This window comes from Ceratotherium simum, chromosome 33 (assembly GCF_057802395.1).
Source record: "Ceratotherium simum simum isolate JZ-2026a chromosome 33, ASM5780239v1, whole genome shotgun sequence".
NCBI lineage: Eukaryota > Metazoa > Chordata > Mammalia > Perissodactyla > Rhinocerotidae > Ceratotherium > Ceratotherium simum.
In genome coordinates, this window is record NC_141932.1 from 16,778,993 (window position 1) to 16,794,634 (window position 15,642).

The 15,642-nt window shown below is 62.0% G+C and overlaps 2 protein-coding genes across 6 annotated transcripts; one reads left to right on the top strand and one right to left on the bottom strand.

The window, feature by feature from the left end:
* Positions 1 to 119: 119 nt before the first annotated feature.
* Positions 120 to 2,574, bottom strand: BLOC1S3 (biogenesis of lysosomal organelles complex 1 subunit 3). 2 transcript variants are annotated; one of them, XM_087421564.1, is made up of 2 exons: positions 2,429 to 2,574; positions 120 to 1,963 (listed from the first exon to the last, which is right to left on the bottom strand). In XM_087421564.1, exon 2 carries the CDS (start codon positions 1,953 to 1,955, stop codon positions 1,356 to 1,358), a length of 600 nt encoding a protein of 199 aa, XP_087277690.1. In that variant the 5' UTR covers positions 1,956 to 1,963; positions 2,429 to 2,574; the 3' UTR covers positions 120 to 1,355. The 2 variants fall into 2 exon arrangements, with proteins under 2 accessions (XP_087277690.1, XP_087277691.1); XM_087421565.1 differs by having other exon boundaries at positions 2,043 to 2,574.
* A 430-nt stretch (positions 2,575 to 3,004) lies between these two features.
* On the top strand, positions 3,005 to 15,641 carry TRAPPC6A (trafficking protein particle complex subunit 6A). Of its 4 annotated transcripts, XM_087421567.1 has the most exons (7): positions 3,005 to 3,111; positions 10,841 to 10,908; positions 11,131 to 11,248; positions 11,897 to 11,980; positions 12,199 to 12,292; positions 12,965 to 13,002; positions 13,729 to 15,641. In XM_087421567.1, the coding sequence occupies exons 1-7, from the start codon at positions 3,028 to 3,030 to the stop codon at positions 14,512 to 14,514; spliced, it is 1,272 nt and encodes a 423-aa protein (XP_087277693.1). In that variant the 5' UTR covers positions 3,005 to 3,027; the 3' UTR covers positions 14,515 to 15,641. The 4 variants fall into 4 exon arrangements, with proteins under 4 accessions (XP_087277693.1, XP_087277694.1, XP_004440205.2 ...); XM_087421568.1 differs by lacking the exon at positions 13,729 to 15,641 and having other exon boundaries at positions 12,965 to 13,342; XM_004440148.3 differs by lacking the exons at positions 12,965 to 13,002; positions 13,729 to 15,641 and adding an exon at positions 13,003 to 13,342.
* Position 15,642: the final 1 nt, after the last annotated feature.

Here is a 15,642-nt window from a genome sequence, read left to right on the forward strand (position 1 = left end):
AGCTTCACCTTCAAGAGGCCCGGCACAAAGGAGCCCTCTCTTCGGACCCCTGTTCTCAAAATCACCAACCAACCCACCCTCAGCTGAGGCGAGGAGATAAGAGGAATTGGCCATATCAGTAATGGTTTTAAGTTTTAATGAGTCCGCTATAGAGCGCTCTTCCTCACCTCTCCATCCTGGGGGCTCAGATCTCAGCTTCAGGCTGGGATAACAGAGTGGGGGCGGGAAAGAAATGTGAGTGGGACCAGAAGAGGGAGCAGGTGAGAAGGAGCAGAAAGGAGCTAAGCCCAGACCCTGAGACGAGCCAGGAATCCAAGTCCTTTTAGCATCCAGGGGCCAACACAGTGCATGAACACCATATGTGTGGCCCTCATCTGCAAAGTGGTGTCATCTTGTGTCCCAAGTACCAGGTCAGGGCTCTACTGGGCCCTAAGTGCCTGAAGGGTGCCACCATCGGCCTGGAGAGTCAGGAGGAGGCCCATCCTGTATCTGGAGCTTGGGCAGAAGGTGCCACCTTGGCCTGGAGGATGAGGAGGACACACTAACTTGGGTCTGGAGGGTCTGGAGGAGATGCCCTCTTGGGCCTGGAGAGTCAGGAGGTGGACCCCTGTGGGTCAGTAGGGGCCTCATCTGGGGTCTGACGAAGGACACCAACCGTAGGGGGTCTTCAGAGCCCAGGATCAGGTAGGTAGTACAAACAGGATGGGAAAAGCACAAAGAAGCAAAACTAATCCTAAGGGGACAGCTGGATCCAGGATACCAGATCAGGCCAAGGGACTGGATGGAGCCAAGCCCAGGGAGGAGGACCCAGGAGACGGCAGAGCAAGAACTAGAACCAGGAGACGGAAACAGGGGCCTGGGGAGCAGAAAAAGGGCCCAGCCTCGGGGGACAAAATTCCAGAAGTGGAGCTAGGACCAAAACCGGAGCCCAGGGAGTGAAGGAGGATGCCAGGGAATGTGCAGCAGATTCTGGGGCTCCTGTGGGAAGAGGCAGGAGCAGCCTCTGGGAACAGAAGGCAAACTCAGAAAAGGCAGAGAGCACAGAGCTCCCAGGAGGCAGACAGATCAAAGAGCAGCTAGTTACATAAGGGCTGGAGCCAGGCCTTAGAGACAGGCTCGCAACCAGGGAGCAGCGCCAGGACCAGAAGGAGGAACCAGATGCAAGGGGCAGGGCAGGACTACACACCAGAGGATGAACCCATTACCCACCCGACGCACAGCATCATCCAGGTGGCAGGGTTAGCCCTGAAGGTGACAGCAAGCTGGGAGGCGGCTACACAGGGTACAGAGACAGGTCCCAGAGGCCCCAAGGCCTACCCCCAAGGCGCAGAGTCAGGCGGTGCAGTGGGTCATGGCTAGGCCCGCGGTCCCGGGTCTTGCTCCAGCTCGGTCCCCGGCACGCCGCGGATGTCGGGCAGCAGGCGGCAGCTGGCCACGATGTCCAGGCGCTCGGCCAGCGCGCAGAGGTCCCCCCGCGCCAGGCGCACGCTGTGGGCCGCCGCCAGCCCCGCCGCCTGGGCGGCCGCCAGCCTACCGGCCAGGGCGGCCACGTCGCGGCCCGCGCGCCGGTACACGCCGCTCACCGCGGCCGCCACGTCGTGGTCCAGCCGCGCCTGGCTCTCGGCCAGCCGGAGCTGCAGCAGCGAGCGCGCGGGGGCGGGCGCCGGGACCTCCTCCGCGCCCCAGGCCTCCCCGGCCGTTTCCCGCTGCACGACGAGCGGGGGCAGGTCCCTCGGCGCGGTCGTCGGCTCCGGCTCCGGCTCCGAGTCGGTCTCCGCGGCCTCCCCGGCCACCCGCAGCCCCGTGGGGCGGCCGCGCGTCGGGCCCGAGGGGCCCAGGTACAGCTCCTCCTCCGACGAGGACGCGGAGAGCTCCGAGTCCGTCTCGGCCGCCTCCCCCGGCACCACCGTCTCGGGCCTCCGCGGGGGCCTCCGCCGACGACCCTGGGACGCCATGCGCCGAGCTAGGGGGAAGGGGGGCGGAGGCATGGCATGAGGGGCGAAGCGCGCAGCTGCTGGATTCCCAGCCCCTCCACTGACTACCTCAGCGATGTGGGGCCCTCTGCTTCCCCTGCCTGGGCCTCAGTTTCCTCTTCTGTGCACGGGGCTCATCGTGCCTGCCGGTGATGGTGGGGGCTACTGGCCCCAGCCTCTTCAGTGTACGCACGGGGAAACTGAGGACCAGCTCAATTAAGGCTCCGAGGCGCGACCTCCCAGAGTCCCAAACTGAGCTCTTTCCGCTTCTGCCTCTCGCAGAGGCCACACCCACAACACCGTCCTCCAAGCCGGTGTCAGATCCGGAAGCACACGGGCCCCCTGGCTGCCCAGGAGCCAGTGCCAGGGTCACAGAAAGGGTGACAGTCCGGCTGGACTCTGGGGAGGGCGCACTAGTGGGGGCGAGGGGAAAGCGCTATCCCCGAAGGCCATACCGGGTCACCGAAGCTCCGAGTCCCCGGGATCCGCTACCCAGCAGAAGCGCGGCGTCTTCACCGAGGGAGGTGCAGGGAGGCAGCCCCACCCAATCGGGGAGCAGGGGAGGCGGGCGGGGGCGGCCAATCACGTGTGCCGCTCGGCTACCGACCAGGAAGCAAGCCCTCAGGACCAACTTCGAGGGCGTATGCGAAGAGTCACGTGAATGTAAGGACGGCCAATAGGAAAGTGGCTGGGCGGGCGCTTCCGGGTTGTGCTGCTAAGCGAGCGGACAAATAGGGATTTTATAAAACGAGTTATGTCACGTGTCACCAGCGACTCGGCCAATGGAAATGCTCGAAGACCCGGAAACAGGGAAGAGACGGAGGGGAAAGGCGGAGATGCTGTCACGTGTGGCCAATGAAAGAAGTAGATCCGCCCCCTAATCTCCCGCGTTCACGCGCGCACCGCGTGAGAGGAGGGGGGCGGGACTAGTCTGAAACACCAATGGAAGTGGGAGTAGGCGGGGTCGCGCCTAGGTGCAGGAGGCGGGGCTTACACAGCTGGGCCAATGAGAGCGCGAAGCGCCGGGCGTTCTTTAGGCGCGGGAGGCCGGCGCATGGCGGACGCGGTGCTGTTCGAGTTTCTGCACACGGAGATGGTGGCGGAGCTGTGGGCGCGTGACCCGGACCCCGGCCCCGGGGTGAGCGCCGGGGCTGCGGGGGAGGACGCGCGGGCCGCGGCGGGAAGGCCGGGTCGAGGCCCCGGGGAGCGCGGAACCCTGACCCCGGCGCTGCCTCGCTGGGCGACCTCGGGGGCTGGCGCCGTCCGCTGTGAAGCGGGCTCGCCGCAGGGCCGGCCTCGCGGTCACTTCTAGGACCGAGCGAGACAGCTCGGGGGAAGGCTCTTAGCCCAGGCCTGGCCCAGGGTAAGCGGGCGGTAGTGACAGTTATTACTATTACCGGACGTGTACTGAGGACTTAACTGTCTGGGTTGAATCCCGCCCGCGCCAGTAGGTGTGAGAGCCGATGACTCAATCGCTGTGTGCCTCAGTGTCCCCCTTTGTCAAATGGGATCAGAACAGCACCTAAGACTCAGAGTGAGACATTTATTCATTCAACAAACTTACTGAGCGCCTAGTGTATTCCAGGCACTGTTTCCGTGTCTTCGCGAAGCTTATATTTCAGTAGGAGAGTCAAACAAATAAAAATATACTCTGCTACCAGCTAGAGAGAAGTTCTACAAAGAAAACTTCAGTAGAGTCAGGGAAAGAAAAGAGATGGAGTGGGGGATGGTGGAGAAAAGCCTTTCTAGGAAGAGAATGGAGGAAGCAAACCTCATGGATAAGTGGGGGGCAGAGCATTCCATTCCAGGAAGAGGGAAAAACAGGTGCAAAGCCCTGAGGTAGGGGCATGCTTGGCATTTTGGAAGTCAGCCCTCAGAAAGAATAAATGAGCTCAGACTTGAAAGCACTTCATGCCGTGTCTGGCACATAATGGCCCTCAAAACATGGGAGCTTTTGTTATAAAATCAGTTACCAAGAAGAAAGGGGAAGAAGGAGTAGGTACTTTATAAACAGGGGCTGAGGTCACTTCTTTCTTTATTCTTACATCATCATCTATATGTAAGACATTTTTTTAAAATTTTTATTTATTTTTCCCCCAAAGCCCCAGTAGATAGTTGCATGTCATAGTTGCACAGCCTTCTAGTTGCTGTACGTGGGACGCGGCCTCAGCACCTCCGGAGAAGCGGTGTGTCGGTGCGCGCCCGGGATCCGAACCCGGGCCGCCAGCAGCGGAGCGCGCGCACTTAACCGCTAAGCCACCGGGTCGGCCCTGTAAGACATTTTTATTGGCTTAGGTTTTCTTCCCAAGTTAGGAGCCCTAATGGGGGTGTTGCCTGTTACCGTCTCAACATAGTTTCTTCCTGAGTTCATTCATTCAACAAACTGTAACAAAAAGCTGGAAGGTGCCGGTGGTACTGTAGGCTCTGGGGATTCCTCAGTGAACTGTACAAAAATCCTTGCCCTTCTGGAGCTCCTGTTGCAGTGTGGGAGACAGACAACTGAGATAAATGAGTCAAGTGTATAGACGTCGGGAAAATGCTGGGAGAAAGCTAAAGCATGGAGAGGGAGCGTCTGTTAGGCTGTGTGTTGGGGAGGGGGTTGCGGTGTCTCAGCAGCCCATCCATCCTGGCTTCCTACTCAGAAAGCCAGGAGCCCCTGAAATCTGCCTTTTCTCCTTCCCCTCCAGCTTTCAACCAGGCCCTGCCCGGTCCGCTGTCTAAATAGGTTTCCATCTGTCCCTGCCCCTGCCTTAGCCCAGGTCCCCTCCTCTCTGCCCCTGTACCAGCCTCCTCCCTCATCTCTCAGCTCATTTCACCTGTCACACCTTCACTGCGTTCACACCTATTAATCCTTTGGATCTTGGCTCAAATGCCCTTCCTCAGGGAAGCCTCCTCTGAGGCCCCAGTGGAAGTCAGGCATCCTTGTTACCTTCTCACAGCCCCCTCCCCAGCTTCTCCTTGGTAGCCCTCATCACACTTGATAAGTATGTATCTGAATTATGTATCTGTATGATCCTTTGATCCATATCCGTCTCCCCTGCCAGACTGCGCGCTGTGTGGGCCTGGACCAGGTCTGTGTGGATCACCACATAGTAGGTCCTGTGCACACAGTAGGTCCGGCATGGATTTGTTGAAGATGCAGCCCCTATGCCGTGGAGGGTGGCGGTGGGGACTGGGATTACTGAGTACTGTGACCAGTGATAGCATCTACGTGTATAAGTCTTGCCATGCGCTCTCATGGGTTTCCCACTCCTGGGTTCACTTGATCCTCCTAACAGCCCATAGAAGTCAGCAGGGTGCTCCCCACTTTGTAGATGAAGCAACAGAGGCTTTGATGGAGGGGGTGCTTGCTCTAAAGTGGCAGGGTCAGGAATGTACCCAGGCCTCCCGCTTCTGAGCCTGTGCTATAACCTCCCACAGTGTGTCTTAACTCTACCCCTCTCCAGGAGGATTTCAATGGGTTTCTGTGGTCAAGCCAGCGTGGGAAACACTCGATTGCTGGGTGTGCTCACCCAGGGCTTTTGGCGCACACAAACAGGACTGTGACTGTAGGGCAGTGGCTCTCCTCGGCTGCCCCTGGAATCCGATGCTGAGGGCCAGAGACTCCGCTGGAGCAGAACGGGGAGGACGGGCCTCAGAGAGCTCCCGGTGGCTCCAGGGGCAGCCCGGCATGGGGGCCGTGGCAGCTCCCTCACACGCCTTGACCCGGGGAGCCCCGTTTTTCAGGGGCCTGGTGCGGGAAACAGCTCCGTTGTCTCCCAGTCCTTTCTCTCCCGCTCCTGGCCCCTCCTCCACTCTCTGTTCCTTCTCTTTGGTCCAACAAGTGTCCTGTTTCAACCAAACGCAGGCCTCCTGTTTCTTGGGAACTTATTGTGTCCCCAGCACCATATCTCATCTGATTTAGTCCTCAGAACAGCCTTATGAGGTAAACATTGTCCCACTTCACAGGAGGGACTGAGGCGCCAGACAGGGCGGGCTTTCCCCAGGCCGCACAGCCACCATCAGAGGCAAAATCAGGACCCGGGTGTCTGGCTCCAGAGCTCCTCGAGGACAGGGATGGTGGCCCGTTCATCTTTGTGCCCACGGCACAGGTGCCCAGGAGCCACAGTCATCACTTAGTGATGGCTCTGGTGATCTCCATCTCCTGCCTGGTATGCTGGTTATTCGTGGCTGTTGGATGGATGCTCCTGGATGGTTACAGGTTGAGTGGAAGACTGGCCAGAGCGAAAAGATCCTTTGACCTTTGTTATCAAAGCAATAAAATCTCCTCTGAGAGTAGGAGGCTGTGGTTTCTCCACCTCAGAAGCTGGGAAGATAAAGGGAGCCCATGGGCAAAGGAGTGAATTCCTCTGCCGCATCTAGGCATATAGCGAGCATCATCCACTACTGTGAGCCTGCAGGTGGCCAGGCCTTTGTCCACCAAAGCCCCTGAGCGCCCACGCCAGCCCCTTCTCTCAAGAGGCCCAGGGTGGTGCAGCAGCTGTCACATACAGTCCTTGCGCTCGGGCACGAGCGGGGGAAACCCACCTGTTCCTGGCAGAGTAGACAGTGGGGGCAGAGCCCTAGAGGGGATGCAGTGCATCTGAGGCCAGGGGGCCAGGGGCAGGGTCTCCGTGGGCCGGCCCTGGAACCGGGGCCCTGTCCCAAGGGTGGTGGGAGCCACAGAAGGTGTGAACTGAGATTTTAGCAAGACCTCCCTGGGCACATGAATGAGACTGGATGAGGGCGAGGAAGGGCCCTCCTGCTGCAGGAGCGCAGAGCAGAGGCCAGGGTGGAGAGGGAGGGAGGACTGGGCGGGCTCTGAGACTGTAGGGGAGAAGGGGGGATTCCGGATTCGGGGTTGTTTGGGACCGCCTGGGTGGATGAGGGGGGAGAGTCCAGGGCGACAGGGTGGGGTGGGAGGCGTGCTGGCTCCTCCCTCGCTCATCCTCACTCACCTGTTCACTCTCTGCTTCTTTTGGGTCTTCCAAGGCCATTCGCTTTGGGGAGGCGGAGAACTCGAGGCCCCTCTCCCTGTGCCTAAGGCAGGAACCAGGCCTGCCCCTTCCCCGGTGCCCACCCCGGGCCTGCGCGCAGTGGCTCTGCGGGTGGGGGTTGAACCTCACAGATAAGCAGGGACCAGGCAGGCACACAGCGCCCCCACCCCCGACGCCCTCCTGCTTCAGCCCTGGACGCCCTCTCCCAGTCACTCAGGATGTGTGGGGTGCAGGTCCGGTTTGCTCGTCCTCTCCTCGTCCTCCTCGGAGCCCTGTGGCCCTTCCCAGTCTGGCACTTGAACCCTCCTTGGGCTCTGCACATTTGTTTCCTATCACCTCTGAGCGTTTCTTCTCCTGCATCCTTCCCTATGTGTCTTTTTGACACTCAGATGAATATTAGACTTACTGGATCTCTTAGCGTGTCTTATAACTTTTCTCTCATTTTTTCTACCTCGTGTTTTGTTCCTGACGATCTGGGAGGCTTTATCTACCACACAGATTTGTCCATCTTCAGCTCCCTTGTTAACAGATGTTTATTTTGGCTGCCATATTTTTCATTTCCCAGACTTTCCTCCATCAGCTCGTGTCTTCCTCCTAGCGCTGATGCCATTAGTGCCCGAGGCTGATAAGCCTTCTCCGCGGGGTTCCCCTCTGGCCTGCCTTATCTCGTTTCCTCTTGCTGGGCTGTTGTGTAAACTCAGCTGAGCCCAGAAGTGCTGTGACTCTGGGCTGGGCCTGAGGATTCAGACGGAGGGGAGAGTCCGGCCTTGCCCTCCCAGAGATGATAAAGCCCTCATCCCTGACGAGCTCCTGCAGGGACCCGGGGATGGGCGAGCAGGTGAGGCGTCCCCTCCCCTCCTCCTCCACCCTCTTCCCTGCACCTGCTCATCCTCGCCTCTTCCCTTCCTCCCCCCGCCCTTCTCATGAGTCCATCTCCCCAGCCCCTGTCTTTCTGTTCAGCAGATCTTAACTGGCCCCTGTCAAGGGCTGGTACAGAGGGGCCAGCAGCAACAACAGCTGTGGATCCAGCTGTTGCCAGGTGCCGGTCACACCGCCACAGTGAGGTAGCGACTGCTCTCAGCCCCATTTCACACATGGGGAAACTGAGGCCCGGGGCCATTAGATAGCTTGCCCGAGGTCACACACCTGGGTAGTCAGCAGTGGAGCCAGGATTCAAACCCAGGCCACCTGAAGTTCCCTGAAGGGAAACCTGAGCTTGTGGAAACCTTTCCAGACCCCCCTCAGAGCTCCCCACTGACTCTCGAGCTGTCCCCTCTCAGGGCCGCTGGCCTGGGGTGCCTGCCCTCCCTTGCCCCCTCCCCTGCTTAGCTCCTCTTCCTTCAGACTCCCAGCAGACTCGGCACATCCCGGAGCCCTATCACAGCTCAGCGTGTCTCCCTCCTGGCACTTCGTGATTGTAATGAAACCGTTAATCGCTCCCCTGCTAGGAGGCCCGCTCCATCAGGGCAGGGGCTCTCTGCCTTGTCCCCCCATGGCCCACATCGAGAACATCCAGGCAGCATTTGTCACACGGGGGACATACACCCTCCTTAGCCTGGATGACCGGGGCCCCTTCCGCACCTTTCCCCACTGTCCCCGCAGTGGCCTAAGCTGCATTCTCCCTCCAGCCAGCCCGCTCTCTCCTGCATCCTTGCCCTTGCGCACAGCGTCTGCTTGGAACTCCCCCTCCCTGCTCCCCACCCTCCTGGTGGAGCTGGCCCTGTCTGTCTGCTCTGTGCTGCCCTTGTCCCCCCTTGCAGGTGGGTTGCCATCACCTGGGCCCCGTCACCCCTATCTCGGTCGGGAAGCCCCTAAAGGCCAGCCAGGAGATGTCTGTGGGATGAACGAGGGAGCCCTGGCTTCTCCTTGTCACACTGGGAAGTCCTCAGGGACACAGACGCCCTGGGTCAGAGTGGAGCCTGGCCGTGCCTCCTCCAGGGGCTCTCCTCTAGAAGGGAGGTGACACAGGAGCGGCAGCCACCGGGTGGAGAGGCAGAGAAGGTCCATCAGCCCAGAGAACAGAGCCCCTCCCTCGTGGGGTCCTTCTCCCAGCCCAGGGCTTCATCCCCCGTCCCCCAGGGGGCCCGTCCCCCAGGTTGACAGACCCGAGGCTGTGAATGACAATGACAAGAACACTGCCCGAGCCGACTCAGTGCTTAGCTTGCGTTTACCAACTTCTTTACTCCTCATAGGATCCCTGGGCAATAATGCTGTTAACACGAGGAAGCCACTGCCCCAGTCCCACAGCTGGTGGGTGTCAGGGCTGGCCTGGCTCCAGATCCTGCACTCAGCCACCAGGCATGGGGCCCCTCACTGTCTCACACCCCGAGCTCGTCGCCTGCACATCCTTAGTCATCAGACCCCACCCGGAGCAGCCCCCTCACCCCGTGCAGCCCACCCCACCATGCTTGAGGAAACCAGGACCGCCAGAAAACCGAGGGCGGTCCCAGAGAGCACTGTCACCCAGGCCCGGTCTCGCAGGAGGAGCGTGGAATGGCGGGCGGGGACCCGGGTGCCAGGTGGCCTGGCAGAGGAGAGGGGCGCCTTGCTCTGAAACACCGGCTGCCTCTACTGGGGCCTCCCTGCTCCCGGCAGCCCCCGCCAGGCAGGCCGCCGCCTGTGCCACCTCACTGAGGCTGGGACAGCTGCAGGTGTTGTCTGGCCACCCGCCCACCTGGCCGTCCAGGCTCGGGAGCCGGACCTGCTCGGGTGGAGAGACAGCTCCGCAGCTGAGGGTGTGTGTGGCAGGCTTACCTCACCCCTCTGAGCCCCGGGTGCCGGTGTGAAAGATGGCCTGATTTATGAGGTTGTTAAATTAGATGGGAGTGTGCACAGAGCACGCGGACAGCGTCTGTTCAAATCCCCACCTTCGCTTGTTCAGCATCCGTTTCCCAAGTGCCTCCTGGGGGCCAGGCCCTCTGTGTGCCGAGGGTCAGCCTGGGCCCCACCCTCACCGAGCTGCCTCCCTCCTGGGCTCTGCATCTGCCTCTCTGCTGTCCCACCTCAGTCTGCCAGATCTTCTCCGAGACATACAGCCGCAGGCTGCAGGCCGTGATGTGCCCTGTCGGGCCCTCCCTCCCTCCCTCGGCTCTCTCCAGGTCACCCAAGTGAAAAATACATATGAGTCGGCTCCTCCAGCCCTGCCGTCCGCACTCTTGGGCGTGTGGACAGACACCAAGTGCAGCCCTCCTGCTGTCCCCCTCCCCAGGCCTCAGCCCCTCCCACCGTGGGACCCTGGCCTGCCCCCCAGAATGCCGTCTGGGCCACGCCTTCCCCAAGCGCCCAAGGGAGCATCTCCCTTGGCTGAGCCCGTGTGTCCCTCCCTGGGTTCTTGGCTGAGTTTTAAGGCGTGACGATCATTGTTGACTTTTACAGCCCCCTGCTGGCCAGGCTGGGAGAGTGGGGCCCACGCCTGTGGCCCCTCACCGTGCTTGCTGCCACTTGAGCCTCTGGGGGATCAGAGCGCTTCCTCACAGGGTGTTGTAAGGGTGGAAGTGCTGACGGTACGTGATGGGTGTTATCAGGAGAGAGCTGACAGGCAGGGGTGCAGCTGAGCCTGGGGAAGGTGCCCATTTTTCCTGGAGCAAGAGGGGGCTGGTCCCGAGGGCTGATGGGATAGGAGTGTGGGGATTCAGAGGGTCCAGGAGGAGGCGTGTGAGGGAATGGAGGTGTCACGCGGCAGAGGGGCAAGGCAAGGCCAGCCTGCCACTGCGAAGGCCTGAGCTGTCCTGGTCAGATGGCGCAGGAAGGTGCTCCCTCGCGGGTCTCCTCGCCCCTCAACTGGCAGGGAAGGGCACGTTGGTCTTGTGTCCCCTTTGTAGCCACTACACCAGGTGGCTCCTGGTTGGAGGTGGCTGAGGGTCCCTGAGCCTCTCTTCCTTGACCTTCTAGGGACAGAAGATGAACCTGTCTGTCCTAGAGGGCATGGGCTTCCGTGTGGGCCAGGCCCTGGGTGAGAGGTGAGAGCCGGCCCCTCCTGTCCTTCCCCGGCCCTGCCTGGCTGCAGGTGGGCAGGACCAAGGTTGGGCCCCTTCCTGGGCACGCCTGGGCGAGGAGGGTGGCATTGCTCCATGCAGGAACCTGGCCTGGCTTCCTCTTCTTCCTCACCCGGGGCTCCCCAACCCTGGCCTGGCCGACCCCACAGCATCAGCCTGGCCCAAGTGTCTGCCACTGCCCTGCAGGCTGCCCCGGGAGATGCTGGCCTTCAGGGAGGAGCTGGACGTCCTCAAGTTCCTGTGCAAAGACCTGTGGGTGGCCGTGTTCCAAAAGCAGATGGACAGCCTCCGCACCAATCACCAGGTGTGTGCACACACCCGGCCCCGGCTTCCTGACTGCAGGCAGAGGCTGAAACGCAGGAGAGCCCACAGAGAGGGGTTGCAGCAGGCCCAGCCCACCAGTGGGGCCTGCCCAAAGCTGGGAGGCAGGAACTGGGTATCCCATCGGCAGCCACAGCCCTTCTTGGCACCTCTGTGCATCGTCTGAGGGAAGCCAGGAGGCTACAACGGGGTGTCGAGGCTATTTCCAGAATTTCCACAAGCCTCCCAGGTTGGGGCCCCAGAGTGGGCAGAGGCGCTCTCGTGGCTGCAGCATCTTGCCTCAGCGTGACGCTGCTTGTCGCAGCCTGGGTCAGGTTCCCATTAGACGCCCACGCTGCGCCCAGCCCCACACTGGCCGCTTCTCGGGCCGGGTCTGCAGCTTCTCCCCCGGAAAGTCATGCAGCCAGGGGGGCAGGGCCAACACACTGCGTGGGCAGACACCAGGCCCAGGGTGGGAAGCCCTGGCCCTGCTGCAGCTCTGAAGGATGGGCCCTGACCACAGTGGTTTTGAGGGAGGGGTCCTTCCAGACCTCAGCCCAGCGGGGCGGGGGCGCTGGGTCCTGGCTTCCCCTCCCCCCACGACAAAGGCACAGGCGCCACCCCAGCCCCCTGGGCCACTTCTCTGCCCCAGGGGACCTACGTCCTGCAGGACAACAGCTTCCCCCTCCTCGTCCGGATGGCCTCGGGCCTGCAGTATCTGGAGGAAGCACCCAAGGTATGGGGGTGCTAGGACCCCACCTACACTTCACTCCTGCTATTTACCCAGCCCCCACCCCCAGATGGGCCTCTCCCCCAGCTGAGGGGCCGGCCCACAGCCCACGGCCCGGGGAAAGGGTTGACCCCACTGCGAAGCCCGAAGCCCAGCATGGCCCCAGTCCTGGGTGTCGGCCTCCCTCTTCCACAGTGACCTGTGCCCCCACTTTCCCCCCCCAGTTCCTGGCCTTCACCTGCGGCCTCCTGCGTGGCACCCTCAGCACCTTGGGCGTCAAGAGCCTGGTCACCGCCTCCGTGGCAGCCCTGCCCACCTGTGAGTCGTGGAGGGGGGATTCTGCCCATCCCTTGAGAGAGGCAACAGATCCGGAGCTCTCCTTTCCCTGCTCCCGCGTGCCGGGGAGGTGGGCCCGGGCTGTGGAGCCCCATTTTACAGATGGGGAATTGAGGCCCAGAGAGATTAAGTCACATGCTCAGGCCACACAGCTGGTGCAGCCCATCAGTGCCCCTGGCCCTGTGGTGTCCCCCAGCCTGCTTCCCTGGGGCGAGCCAGTCCAGTAGTTTCAAACGTTCTTCGAATGCGGGTACCCAGGTGAACATAACAGAAGTCATTCTGGTTGAAGCTCTGATGAGGGACTCCAAAGGCGGCTGGGCCCCGTGGAACTTGCACCCCACCTGGCGGGGTGTCCTGCCCTCCACTGCCCCTCCCCCCAGGTGTCTTCCCCTCTGCTGGCCCCCGAGGTCCACTCATGGGGGGACCTGGGGTCCAAGTGGGCAGGCCCTGAGCAGTACGTGCCACAGAAGCCCGTGCTGGGCCCCTCCCCTCGGCCCACATGCTTGGCCCTCGTGCCCTTGGTCACCCACACAGCCCTGGATGCAGGCCAGGCGGGTGGGGAGCATCACCCCCTTGACCAGTGAGGGAACTGAGGCCCAGCCTAAGGGACGAACAGCTCTGAGCTGTTGGGGTGCTTTCTGCCTCTCCCCTCAGGTCCCAGCCTCAGGCTAAAGCCAGCCCTTCTCTTCCAGGTAAGTTCCAGGTGGTGATCCAGAAATCCTGAGGAGCCCCAGGCCCCACTCCCGGCTGAGCCTCACAGCCACCTCTGGCCCAGGGACCCCAGGCCACTGCCTTTGGGGGTGGCCAGAGGGTGCTGGGGATCCCAGGCTCTGGGGGTGACAAGCAAGGCAGGCGCTCCAGCCACTTCAGGGTGTCACACGTGCTCAACAAGTGGGTGTCAGAGGGAGGTGGGGGCATCCATGGGGCAAGGTGGTCCTGGCAGCAGTTGGGGCTGGTGTGGCAGGCTCCCCCCATCGGATCACTCTGCATGGTAGATGCTCAATAAAGGTTCTGTATGTGGAGCCATCTAAAGTGGAATGTGGGGGTCACTCTGAGAGCGCTGGGAGGAGGGGGTGTCTGTGAAGTGACTGTGTCACAGGTCCTGCACGAGGTGGGGGAGCAGAGCACCATGTGGCTGCCCACCCCTTATTCCCTCCCCTCCCGGGCCCCCTCCACGCCCTGGAGCATGCTGCCTCCCACCCTGCACACCTGGCAGGGGGATGGTGGCCCCCGACACCGGCGGCCCCAGCAGTGTCAACAAGTCTGGGGCTGCTCTGTGCCCAGCGGGGCACACAGAACGGACCTCTCTCCAGGGAGAAGGGCGGGGGGCTGCCGGGAGCGAGGATGGACGGAGCGGGGACACGGGCCATACATCCTCGTTCCCCACATACTTATGTACACACTTCACATGCTGGCAGACCCGAGTCCTACCAGAACAGCTGATCGGTCCCTCAGCCTCCCTGCCTCCCCCGCCCCTTTACATTCATAGCATCTGGGGGCATCGTGCACCTGGACTCTGCCCCCTGCTGCCTGACGTGGGTAAGTACTTCCCCCTCAGAGCTGTAAACCAAGACGAGAGTGAGGAAGGGTCTCCTTGCTTAAAACACCCCCACGGTGGCTCCTCACCCTCTGCAGAGTCTGGTGCAGACACCCCATCCGGCCCTGCCTGGGCCTGCCCCTCAGCCCACACAGCTGGTCCGCCTTCCCTGGCCGGCCTCATGTGTTCTCTGCCTGGGCTGCCCGCCCCCGCCTGCTCCCCAGACTCCTGCTCCCTCTCATCTCCGGTAGCCGCCCGGCCTCTGCTGACCGCCACGCCCACTGGAGCGGTTCCTCACTGGTCTCTGCGCCTGCAGCCCTGGGCGGGCTCCTGGACAACCTCCCTCTGCCCTGTGGTGTTTACTTGTTTATGTTCCACACACTTCCTCTTGGGTCCCTCCCGACCCCTCCTCTGGTGGTGGCACTGCCCAGCGCAGAGCCTGGCAGATGTTTCCCGAATGAATTGCAGCCACTCAGCGACACTGTGTGCGGACGGCAGCGGGAGTGGGCGACTGTCCCAGCCCTGCCCTCAAGAAGCTCATGGGACTGTCCTGGAGGTTCCCCCACTCAGACAGACCAGCCCCGCCGAGGGCCGGGGTGGTGGTGGGGTGCTTGGCATGGGGGCACAGTCCCACATTGGTGGAGGACAGGGAGGAGAAGCGGCTTGAAAGCCTGGGGAAGGAGAGACAGGCCTGGCCCCGGGTGGAGGGGGGGACAGAGCTCTGGCTACAGGGTGCTGTGTTTGGCCACCCAGGCGGAACCCCTAGAGGGGTGCCCTGCAGGGCCGGGTGGGTTCCCGTCTCCTGTCCTGAACCCTTGTCCTGGGCACTATTCCGTGGTTGCCTCCCCTATCCCCATCAGGCCAGCCCTCTCCCCGGGCAGTCACAGTTGTCCCCATTGCTCCAGCAGTGCAGAGACAGGACCCTGGGGGGCGAAGGGCCCCCGTGGCATCTAAGGCCCCCCTTGCTCAGCCCCACCCCGCCCTCACCTCTGGAAGAAGGGCTGCAGGGAGCCCTCCACCTGCCCAGCCAGCAGCAGGCAGAGCACCACCCCAGCCTTTCAAAGCCCCCTCTGCTTCCCTGTGACCCGGGTCAGGGACTTCACCTCTCCACACCTCGGTTTCCTCATCTGTAAAGTGGGCATCACACCCACACCACTGGGGTATGGCGAGAAGGACGGGGTTACTGTAGGAAAAGCACGTCCATCGCGTGTGACTCCTGGAAGCCTTTGTCGTGTGTGTATTGTCGTGACATGTGAAGCATTTTGAGCAACCCGGTAAGTGGGTCAGTCAGCCGAGCAGGCGTAGCTGCTGTCGGTGCCCAGTGCCAGCCCTGTGCTCTGTGGACTCCTCCTGACAACCATGAGAGGCAGGTGCCGACACTGGCACCTCGTTGCTCAGCAACGAGGAAGCCAGGGCTCAGACAGGTGAAGTCACTTGCCCAAGATCACACAGCTGGGCCCAGGAGGAACTGGCATCCGAACCCGGGATTGCGTCTTCTCCCGGTCCCAGGCTCTTCATCCGCATCCCAGCCTCCTGCCCTCCCACAGCAGAAGTGCGCCGGGGCTGGCCCCATAGACCCTCTGGCAGGTCCCGCCCCAGGCAGCACGGAGGCCTGCCATCCCCATCCCTTGCCTGGGGTACCGCGTGGAGGCAGCCTCCCAGTCCTTGAGAGCAGACAGCACTGGACAGGGCGGGCAAACCGGTCGGGCGGCTCGGCTCCCAGCTCCGGGGCCTCACCAGTCGGGCCTGCGCTGACAGCAGAGGGCTGGCACAGCAGCTCGGCCGAGGCTGCCAT

Excerpts from the sequence above, each read along its gene's own strand:
- TRAPPC6A (XM_087421567.1), top strand. The coding sequence starts at position 3,028 with ATGGCGGACGCGGTGCTGTTCGAGTTTCTGCACACGGAGATGGTGGCG. Across the intron at positions 10,909-11,130 it reads GGCCAGGCCCTGGGTGAGAG|GCTGCCCCGGGAGATGCTGG; the intron begins GTGAGAGCCGGC and ends ACTGCCCTGCAG. Across the intron at positions 13,003-13,728 it reads AGCCAGCCCTTCTCTTCCAG|ACCCGAGTCCTACCAGAACA; the intron begins GTAAGTTCCAGG and ends ACATGCTGGCAG.
- BLOC1S3 (XM_087421564.1), bottom strand. The coding sequence starts at position 1,955 with ATGGCGTCCCAGGGTCGTCGGCGGAGGCCCCCGCGGAGGCCCGAGACG.